The 11,675-nt window shown below is 41.4% G+C and overlaps 1 protein-coding gene across 3 annotated transcripts in view; it reads left to right on the top strand.

The window, feature by feature from the left end:
• The window catches only part of LOC109957670 (dipeptidyl aminopeptidase-like protein 6), a 72,025-nt gene that overhangs the window by 4,452 nt on the left and 55,898 nt on the right, over positions 1-11,675 (top strand). Inside the window, exon 1 of one of the 3 annotated variants that reach the window (XM_020595748.1) lies at positions 3,835-3,906. The exons of 1 other annotated variant lie outside the window; for it this stretch is intronic. In XM_020595748.1, the coding sequence (XP_020451404.1) occupies positions 3,850-3,906 (57 nt within the window). In that variant the 5' untranslated portion in view covers positions 3,835-3,849. Of the gene's footprint in view, positions 1-3,834; positions 3,907-8,938; positions 9,760-11,675 lie in introns of those variants that run through there. One more of the 3 variants, XM_020595744.1, reaches the window with a different exon arrangement.

Here is an 11,675-nt window from a genome sequence, read left to right as displayed (position 1 = left end):
ATGTGCAGATTAAATGCATTGTAGAAGCATTATGTATTCATCTAGTGAGCTCTTTGTATTTCTCATTGAACTATTGCCCTTTGACTCTCCAGCTTAAAATGTTTGTATTGCTGCCCTCAGTCATTATTAACTGATAGAACGTGACTTTCATTTTCCTGATGTGCACATACACACATACAATGTTCACGTTTTGATAGCATCGCTTTATTTTATCCAGTGACTGCATTGAGAGCGATAATGCAGTGGCGAACAATAGCACATTGTTCAATGAAATGAAATTCTGAGGCAGAGAAACAACCAGGGACGCCCAGTAGCGAAGGACAGCACCATTCACCAGCAGCCATTTGTCATCACTAAATGCTGTGCTGCAGTTTGGCTCTCTAGGGAAGGTTTGCTGTAGATGAGAACCATGTTCATGAAAGCTGTCCAGGTTTTGCAGCTCCTAGCCACCCTTGAACACCTAAAGCTTTTCATCCTGGACCCAATCATGCTCCAGTCATTGCTCTCTGGGGTGCAGGGTTCACCTCTACCTGTCACCTATAGCAGCTGACCCGAAAGGACTCTGTTTGTAGTAAAGACATGACAAGATCATTGCCTGATGTGCATGTGATACCAGACTCGTTCCTATTCTGACAAACAGAGTTGTATTTTCTATTCATACTGTATCTGTGCACCACTGCCCTTCCATGAGCTCAAAGAGAATTTGGTCTGAGGAGCATACCAAGTACAGGGGTACGAAGCTCTGGGATCCACAGACAGAGTGCTTTGGACCTTTGAGGTGATTAGTCAGTGATAAATAGCGTGGTCTGGTTGAAGGTCACGATTAAAGCTGGGCCGGGTACACAAAGGTTTGACAGCATCATGAGACATGAAGTTGTGAATGGAGTTTTGATAATACAACACAAAGGCACACACAGATGAACACTAATGCACAGGTCTGCACTCTTACACAGACATAGTTACACAAATGCTGTAAATGTTTCAGTAACGCTTTAGAATACAGCCTGCCTTTTAGAGTACGTACAGTATTAATACATACATATAGGTACAAGGCAACCATATGTAAAGTGTGGGGAAGAAGGGCGTGACAAACTGAAAATTAATTATACTGCAAGTATTTTCTAACTAAGGGGAACCCATGCTAATATTACATGGTATGTATGACCATACACTTTGCTGCAATCTTACCTCTGGGAGCAACTTAACCACAATGTATACAGTAAATGTTATTTATTTTTAACAACAGGCTACTTATTCTATTATTACAATTGCTGCAATCTTACCTCTGGGAGCAACATAACCACAATGTATACAGTAAATTGTATTTATTTTTAACTACAGGCTACTTATTCTATTATTACAGGATACAATATGGAGATTACTAAGCAACAAAACTGCATATTTGGGGAAATGGCATTATGAGTTTTGCCACTTCATTTAAAAATGACCATATCTGCTCACCTTACCTTTAATACTGTAAAAGTTATAGTGTATATTTAGTGTACGTGTTCTGTAAATTGCAGCCTGTATTCTAAAGCATTACCAGCGTCTCCTTTTCAGTTTGTCAGACCTAATCTCTGTACCAGTGGTGACAACACTGCTGCCCACTAGCAAGAAAAAAGTAACAGGAACACGCTATTAAGGATAATGTGCTCCTTCCAGGCCACATACAGCTGTTTCGTTTGGTATTTACCAGCCTTATTTATTGATCGTTTTCTGATTTATCAATTTAATTCAGCAGTTCAAGACACTCTTATATAAGCCAAAACCTAAACTAATGATTTCACTATCCTCACAGTATTGAATAATAAATCCAGCTTTCTCTTCAGATCTGGAGAGCCGTATGCTCTAGGTGTTTCCTCTCAACCTGCTGAAATGTGTGATTTGAAAAGGCCAAAAAACACACAAAGTTCTGATATAAATCCACATGTCTCCTTCAAATAGTTTGTACCATCGATTGCAGACTTTATTAATGATTCTGTTTTGACATCAGCTCCTAAAATGCTTTAATGGCAGTTCATGTTCTGCCAAAGCAGCAGGAGGTGATAAATGGAGGAAATTAGTAAGTGGAGGTAAGCGGTGCTGTGTAGTAAAAGTAAATAAGTAAAGATTTTCAAGCCATGCATTGTTAATTTAATGTATTTATCACCACTGTACTCTACAGCAATAACAGTGCTGACCTTTTACACTAATTGCAATTACAGTGACTTACTGTGATCCAGCAATGTTCATAATCATAGGCGTGTATGTCACGGCTGTAGATGTGACAAAAAAGAAAGCGGAAACTGACCAATCAGGGGCTTGTTTAAAGGACCCCGGGGAAATGTCACGGCACAAAATCAGCTTGTTAACAGCAATGGTTGTAACTACAACCAGCATGTCTTGCATGAACTCAAAAGTCTTTATTATTCCCTGGAACAGTCATCCAAGCAATTATTCTCCGAGATGAAACCTCATCTCCTGTGGTGTGCATGCAAATATGAACTTTGGTTTATCCTCAGTAGAGTTTGGCTTTACATGCTGGCCTAATTAGCACAGCAAAACCTTAGATGAGCAGCTGTTCTTTTTTGTTCTTGTGTTTTATAATTAAAATGTTAAAAGAATTTTATCTTGTTTTTTTGTAATTATAGTGCAGCTCGTTATCAACCGCTGCTGTCTACGCAAATCACACATGGAAAATATGAGCTGAAGTTATTCTGCTGTGAGTATTAAAACTGCTGCAGCTGCAGGGGAATGACTTGCTCTTAACTGGTCCATGAGTCATGGTTGAAAAGAAATTGAACTGACTTTAAATATACTCTGAGTATTTACAAAGCGCTGTGAAACCGCGAATCAGTCACAGGATATAAAACATACTGTCGTCTATGAAGGAACAACAGAGAACAACTTTCACGTCAGTATTCCAATGAATAATTGTCAAGGTCATATTAAAATTGTGCACATTTTGCTTGTGAATGTTAATTTAAATCCCAAATTCCAAACTGTGAAGTGTAAAACTTCACAGTTTGCAATATGATAACTGAGAAAGGTCCTGGTTTCATAAAAGCATTTCAGTCCCTCTGCTGTGGGTTGGTTGAATAAACCAGTTACTCAGTCTCAGCCTTGGCATTCGATACACAAACACTACATAAATAAAGCACCACTGTATCTCGTGCCAGGCTTGTGTCCTGTAAGTGTGGCTTGATGTGAGTGTGTGTGTGTGTGTGTTGTTGTTTTTTATGATGTAGAAGACAGGCAGCATAAATATTACTTGCACTTAATCACAACCCAACTGCAAAGCTGACTGAACTGATTCATTTCCTGGTAATATGTGGACACGCAGACTGGAAAAACATACCTGCTTTCACACTCAGTGAAAAATACCTAGCAGGCACTGACTGCTGGTACTGATGTGTCGGAACAATTTGGGTTTACTGTTTATATACATGTGTCTCTAATTTACTTACACTATTGAATTCGCTACCGTTTCTTAGAAAAGTTGTGCTGACAGAGTTTAAGTGTTTGTGAGAGAGCGAGTTATCAAGTGAGGGAGAAAGGACTGGAGAGAGGAGTGGCATTTTGAGCAGCCAGAGCTGAGGAGATGATCCCCCACCTTCCATTCCACCCAGTCGCCCCTCTGTGGAGACGATGCCAGTGTTGGTGTGATTGATCAGCCTGCGAGGAGAAAGGGGTGCGGTCTGATCGGGCTCCCGGTCCCGCAGGTCATCCTCTCTGGTAGCTATAGGGGAAGGAGGGTGACAAGGGAGAGGCAGAGGGGTGGGGTACTTCTCTGACACCTCCAGCGTCCCCAACTTCACAGCACAAAGGTCTGAGCACAGTGAGCAGGGAAGGCGAGTGGCACTTTTCACCATGTCTGTCCTCATAGCCACACAGCTGAAGATAGACACCAGCACTCCTTCCATGAGGGTAAGGGGGCCCTTTTTAGCATGCATGGCACGCTGTGGGGGAATGTCTGTGTTTATGGGTGAGTCTCCTGCTCCTGACAGAAAAGGCTGCTGGCTGTTCTTGACAGCAGCTGGACGGCCACAAAGGGAGCAGCAGGTCCCGATGTCCCTTCTGAAGATCTTGATGGACAAAGCGTTCCATTTAATTGTCTTTCATGTGCTGAATTCTAATGAATGGTTGGTTACAATGCTGTGGAAAATGCTTGGTGTCACATTGATATTCTTTGTGATGTGTTGCCATTTAATGACCTGAGGGAACTGACCATTGTGGAGAAAGTTAGATAGAAGTGCCAATGCATTGTTGTGTGAGATATTTGGATATTTTTCAAATAATTGCGTTTAATTTCTTTTCAGCATGTTCTGATTTCTTTTCATTTTGCTTACTCTTTATGTTAAAATCCATCAGGTGGCTTTCAGGTCCGCTAATTGCTCAGTTTTGACTAAATGCTGACTTTGTGCTGTTCTCATGCAAATGGGCTGCAGTAAAGACTGACAAAAAGCAGAAGTGTAGGAGTCTTTTGTTGTTGTTGTTTTTTTTTAATCAAGCAATCAAAGTAATGTAAAAACAGACACAGCCTGAGGGTAATTTCTAGAACTTTATTAGATAAAGAAACAGTTTGTGTCTGACTCAATGTTCATCTCCAGCACAGAAACATTTAGACAAGGTGCACAAATAATTTGACATTTCTCACAAACTGAGATCCCAGAAATGCATATATGCATATAGAGCCATAAGGAATATTACTGGCTAAAAGAGTGTTACAGTACACTAGCACCGGAAAATTGATGCGACCAACTGTATTTAAGAAGAGAACACAGAGCAGTTTGGATGTTGTCTCATATCTCACTTGTGATAAGCTACTTGATTTAATTCCTCACAACCTCTTTTGAATCCTTGTTTTGCTACACACACTATCTGCACACAAACATGAGAATACATTTTTAGTAACAGGCTCTCTTGTTTGGTTTCTCTGCTCCTTATCTCCCTCCTTCCATCCTCCTTCCTTCCTTCCACATTTTGCTGCTGCCATGATCAACAGCGGTAGTCTGCTGCCCTCCTGAAACGTAGCCACAGTCTATTCTACTACATCTGCCACCATTAAACTCCATTTCCTCACTGACTTATCTGTTGCCATTTCAATTTGGGCTCACTACACAGCTTCTCTTCATCTGTAATGTACTGGAAGATTCAGCACTTGCTCTCTGTAGAAGATGATACGCCAGTTACAGCAGGCTACATGCTCGGCTAGTTTCAGCCCTAGACAGCAGTTAACAAAGTCAAATTTTATACTGGGCTCGGTGAGTGAAAATAGGTTTAGAGTGAGTTAGGAATGAGCACCTCCTGCACTGTTTACAGTGATGTGAATGAATAGAAGGATTTCCATATAAAATGATGCATGAAGTGAGAAGTGCCCGGCGCTGAAACAGTGAACGAAAACCATGTAATTTACAGGAGACTCAGTATGTGTTCATGCAGTCTGTGGTAGCAGTTTATCAAAGTAAAAGTATAACCTGAACTGAATTCAGCAACTGCCTCTTTACTTTTGGAGGCGTTCTGCTTTTGTACAGATTGTGCCATTACGTGCAGTGCACACTATTTGACTTCATCTATGTTACGTGGCCTGTTGTTACTCTTACAGTTATTTGGGGAATAGTTTCACTCTAAGTTTTGGGACTACAGTTCCCATAATTTAGGGGATCTGGGAAGACCAGAACAAACAGTAGTCTACACAAAGATAAGATTCCTGTTTGTAGCATATGCCCGAATGAACAGAATTGTCACTGATTGATTTTATATTTAAGAAAACTTCTAAAAATTGCAGTGATTTTCAGGCAAGTTCAAGTGTGTTCTTCTCTGATTTCTAATGGAGTTTATAGACATGGACCCCGGAGATGAAATCCTCAGACGTTCATGTCACAATGAATCTATAAATGTGTTTGCCATGTCTGTGCATTCATATGTGACTGTGTTACAATTCCAAGACAATGTTAAGACTTTAGAAGCACAGCAACTGGGCACTAAAGGTTTTAAAGTACATTAGTTACTTCTGCAAGCTGTGCATCACAGTCACTTCTGCTGATGCTGACTGTGTTGGTAAGCAGGACAAATCGGTGAGACAAACTATATAATGACTAGCTTTCTGTTGTTTTTAGAAAACCGGCCACATTTACCTCATGCAGCGTCTTTGCCTCTGTGCCCACCCTTCACCTGTCTCATTTTCTGAGGAGATGTGCCTTACATTTTGAAATCCTCTGATCTAGAAGTGTTAGAATGATTTATAATATGTAATTCTTGCTTGAAGACTGTTTCTGATAACTGTGCAAATTGCACTGAACCTAAATGCATTCTGCTATATGTATGTACAGAGGTGCAGTCATTTCCTAATGATGTTTGAAAGAAATTGGATACTACGGGCAAAGTTGATTGATCTGCTTGCTCCTCCATCCAATTAATCTGTGTGTCATTTTGTTGTGGTGTGTAGCGTGCTGATGGAAAGAAGCTGGTCTGTAGTGGCATTTCAAATGAATTAATGAATCATGTAATAAGTTATGAGTCATGTATATGTAAGATTACAATGTGACACTGAGGTGTACCTTGAAGAGTTCACTGCAATTATCTCTGTTTTACATTTCTTCCAAATAAGAAAATACTATAAATGGGATTAGATGTTCTTTTTGTGACTTTCTATATAAAATATACAGTAAAATTGAGTGCAGCTCATTGAGATGTCACTATATGAGTTCAAATTGTATCATCTTACAATAATTACATTATTTTTAAATTAAGAACTAACACATTAGATAAACGAGCCCCAAACGTACAACCTCAGTGCAACAAAGGTCAGTACAGGTAACAAAATGCAGGTAGCAGGCAAAGTGGCAGACATGTCGTTTTCCACAGTGTTGGGCATGTTGAGCATCTGCAAACCTACAGGTCCTGAAAAGAGAATTGCAGCCTGGGCCTTGATGGACAAAACATTGTGTTCCATGTTTTCACAGAATTTGTGGCCAATCTAGTGACCCCCAGTTTTCTGTCTGTCTGCATCCTGCCCTGAACCCTGCACCTTTCTTAGCCTCCATAAGGGCTTCAGCTTCCCTGCTGGCCTCCTGAGGGGGAAAAGCTGTCACTCACCACATCATAAAATGCTCAAAGTGCTTCATATCATTTGGAATCAAATGCATCTTTTATATGCTTGAAACATAATTGTATGTCCTATATCATTCCCAAAGTAAGTTTGAGGTTGTACTGGCTCCAAAAGCACCATCAGCTACCCTCAGAAGTATTAGATGTGGTCCAACTACCATCATCATTATAGTTGTTATCCCTCCCCAGATTTTTTTTACCACCTATAATGCAGAGCTCGGCTTCAGTGGTGTTTGTGAAAGCAGGAAAAGGCACAGCTCCAGTCAGCTGCTTTTTTTGAGTCGAGCCCAGGCTCTCTGACATAGTCCTCTGGGAGGGTGGTAAAGCAGCCAGGCACTTCACAATGCCTCCTCAACAAGGTGAGGGAGATTGGAAGACATCTATCAAAGAGGCTGGGACAGATGTCAAGTGGCCCATTTCCTTGGGATGCACAGACTCAGGAAAGGCATTTACGAACTACAGAAACAAATGATGACAGGGACTGAGGCGAGCCGCTGTGGAGAAAGAGGCTGCTGTGAGCCCAGATGTTCAGTCTGCAACATAAATCTCTGCTGAAACCTCAATTAAAGAGTATACAAAAACATCTAACAAAGTTGTGATTAAATAATTTGATGACTCATTCTCAAAGTCAAAAGAAAATTGGTTTCTAATGAAAATCAAGGGAGGGATAGGGACACATTTTAAGAAAAGGAAGCAATGCATTATGTCCTTGTTTGTGAATGAATGTTCAAACCTTTGAAATCAATAATTTGTATTCCAGAAACATATCCTATTATAGATGTTATAGTCATAACTCAAGTCATGAATCAGTGAACCTCCAGCAGTTCTTTCTCAGCTTTGAGATGCCTCACCAGTTTCAAAAACCCTTTTTTTCAAAATTTAATATGGACTATTTTCATTTCTGCTGCTGTAGTATGTCTGACTTAATTACTCTTCGAAAACCGGGAGATGCAGAACAGTGGTATTCAACAGAATAGGTAGGGGGGCTGTTCTGAGTTTTGGTTTAGCAGAGCTTTGAAGCTGTAATCCTGCGAAAATGATCTATTTCCCAAAAACACAGTTTGGCCCTAGTGGAGTGACAGTTGCAGCCGTCACACAGCAAGAGGCTGAGGTGCCTGTGGCATTCGTGACAGGGATGGCAGAGATTTGAACACTCTGACTCAAGAGCCTTTCCCCCCACTGCACCACATAAAAGCCAATATTCTGAATTTACCAGAAAGCTGCATTGCTATGGTCTCCTCAAGCAATTCAAGCATGAAATCACTTGCAGTGCAGTGTATGAGCTGAAAAACATTTGCGGATGTGAACTGACTCAAAATATGTGACAGAAGGAGGGAAACTGCGCAAATGAAGGGGTGAAAAACACTTTCAATTATTACTCTTATGGGATATTGTTATATGATGCAGGAGAATTGTTTATTAAAGTTAGGTCATATAAACACTAAAATAAACTCGTTTCGTTTTTGGAGTCGCATGACTAAAACAATTGCTTTTTGAAAAATGGAAACAATATGTTTTGCTGACCTCTACCTTAGCTTCACGGGATTTGTAAGAGCTGGATTTTCTGAGAAACGAGTAAAAATAAACTTTGTTGTTGTTGTTTTACCTGGAGCAGACCTCTTTATCGGTGTGTGGTCAGCCTGTTCTAATGTAGAAGCACCACAGAGAGGCACTCGAGTTCCGTAATGGGAATAATATGAACTCGTTTGGGAGAACATTTTATGACCTCGTTCATAAAATCATACATTAGTGGGACATATTAATCAGAGAGTCTAGGTGAAGCTAAATCACGACGGAACTTGTGCAGTTCTGGTGCGTGTTTGTGCGTAAAGCAACACACAGGGAGAAGTGCTCAATGTGACAGCAGCGCTACAGTAAAGCTGCTCTCTCAGTGCTGGGCACTTCTCATGCACAGCGCGTCTGCTGAGAGTACCGCCGAGCTCTCTGCGTCCTTCACCCGCTTCATGCGTGAGGACAGGCCGCCAAAAACAGAGCCCGTAAGTGTCAGAACCTTGTCTTTTGCTCTTTTGTTTTGTGGACAATCACTTGGAGTCTGGTGGGAACCGAATATCTGATCGGAAACGTAGCGCATCCGCTTGCTATCGCACTGCAAGGAGGCATCAGGAAACTAAAGAGGGGAGACAACGTGTTGTGAATACAGAACAGAGTAACTATTGGCACCTACAGCCCAGCGGTCTGCCGTGCGCCCGGAGAAAGCTTAAAGGACATCGCTGCGAAGGATTCAGCTTTATTGTTGTAACACTTAGGGCTGTGATTCATCCCCAGATGCTTATTTATTAGCTAAGTATCCCCATCTTATCTTTTTGCTCTATCCCGAAGGTGAAAACTGGCTGTCTGCCATCGGTTCCCCTCGAAGCGCACAGAAACCCAATAGACCTTGCCAAAAAACTCGAATTAGGCGCGATCTTTCTGTGGCTCTGACATGCTGTAAGTTGTTATCTGGACTGGACCTACATTATGGCTTCGCTGTATCAGAGATTCAACGGCAAGATCAATACGACCAATTCCTTCCCGCATCCACCTGAGGCCAGCCACCTCCTCGGTGGACAGGTTGCAGACGAGGAAAACGCAGCGAAGACCCCCCAGCAACCCGTCGGCGGCAGACCTCACGTCCAGTACCGCAAAAAATGCTTGCGGGAGGGTGAGGATGTAAGACACTTATGCTTTATTTGCCAACATGATCCCCCCACCACCATATCTGTAGTTTACATAATTCCCATTCAAAGACACACACTCAGATATAAACACACCTGCATACACACAAATGCATAAACCTGTGTAGTGTATCTCCGGTGATGAAAAGACTGTCTTTCATTGGTTTCACTTTTACAGGGTGTCCAAGAAAGTTTTAAAAGGTTTCTTATTCTATGGCAACTACACTTCAGCTTAAATGTGTATTTTAATCTGTTGTGTTTGGCTGCAGTGCAATGATTGTGTGTGTGTATGTGTCAATATTCTAGTGGGAAAACAGCTAAAAGGGCCTCATGCATGAAAGTGAATGCGGTAAATGCCGTTTGCTTGTGGATCCACATCACTGGCGGGGGTCCAACAGATGATGATGTGAAAACCACGTGTGTTCCGCAGAGACGCGTTCCTCTGGTGCTGTCCGAAGTGCTGAAATCGCAAAGAGCATCACAAGGCTGTTTCCGTCATTCACTGCCTTTCACGTAACTCAGAGGTTCATGAAAGCATGTTGCATAACACTTATTTGGGCGTGAAACTGATCAGCATCTTGGCGAATTTTCTATTGGAACCTTTGAATTTGATCATGGTGGGGAGAAGCCAGTGTGGCAGGTTAGGCCTCATGGGTGAATGTTATCATGTTCCAGACCAAACACCAACTGCAGAAGCCTTTCACCTAACACTAGTTTCACTTGTGGAAAGAAATCCTATCCAGTATGTTGCTGGTACACCACTGTCAATACGATTGAAATGTTTGTCTGCATGTACGGTAGCTACAACATGAGATTAAATGATTTTGCTTCCTGTTCATCAGGTGCCAAGAAGGGCAGTACATTTGCATCTTGAATGTGCAGTTCTCCCCTTCTCCATACATTGCTTTACTGTTCAAACATTTCAGACTATCTTGCTGTTGTCAGGTTTGTACCTTACCTTTTATACTGTAGATTTTCTTTCCAACTAAAGACCACAGTGCCAGACTTTGCTTTTGTGTTTGATTTGTCTGAAAACCTGTATATTCTCTACCTCTATGAAAGCCTAATGAAAGGACTTAATACACGTTTTGCTTGTTTGCTGATGGTACCAAGTATACTTCACTGCTCTTTAATCTTTAAATGGCTGCCAGCGCTGTGATGCTCCACTGAATTATTGATGTTTGTCACATTGAGAGTCAAGTGATACGGTTGGCAACAGGCTGAACTGTGATATTAATTGGTTTGTCAGCAGCAACTCCAGCTCAAAGGCAATTTCTGAATGCTCACCATATTCCCCTATTTTCACCAAGAGCCTCTATGTTTATTTACCATGGTTTCCTCTAGCAATTAGACTTTGGGCATTTTAGGAATGTGGCCAGGAGCTGTTATTGTGCTGCTGGATTTCCAGCATATTTATTAGGTTTGCACTATTAACCTCAAGGTCACCTTTAGTCCTGATGTCCCCCTGAGCCGTGCTGGAGCATGAAATTGCCTTTTTCCTCAGGAGATGGAGAGACCATTTGAAGGGGTGATATAACCCAACCCCGCTCCAGTAGAAGTTTGAATGAGCTATTGTCATTTCCATTTATTTTGCAGAGGAAAAGGGCAAAAACTGACTTGGAAATGGCATGAATATATTTTCATTTATCCAGACATTAACCTGCATGGTTGTTCAGCATGTTTCTAAAATCCCTCACTTGCAGATCCAGGTCCAGGTTATTTGAGGCAGAATTTTGCTCAAAGCTGGTAAAAATGGAAGGAAATAGAGTTTTTCTTAAGGACAGTTTAATTTATTTACTGCAGCATTCAGAGTTCAAAAAATGTAGGCGTTGCCTTTCTGTGTGTAGGGGAGGTGTGTACGTTCTGGAATGAACTAATTGTTGTGTAAGCATCAGTATTTCATAGTAAAAC

The sequence above is a fragment of the Monopterus albus genome, unplaced genomic scaffold (genome assembly GCF_001952655.1).
Source record: "Monopterus albus unplaced genomic scaffold, M_albus_1.0 scaffold28.1, whole genome shotgun sequence".
NCBI classification, from domain to species: Eukaryota; Metazoa; Chordata; class Actinopteri; order Synbranchiformes; family Synbranchidae; genus Monopterus; species Monopterus albus.
Note: the sequence above shows the minus strand (reverse complement) of the source record. Positions and strands in the feature narration are given on the sequence as shown.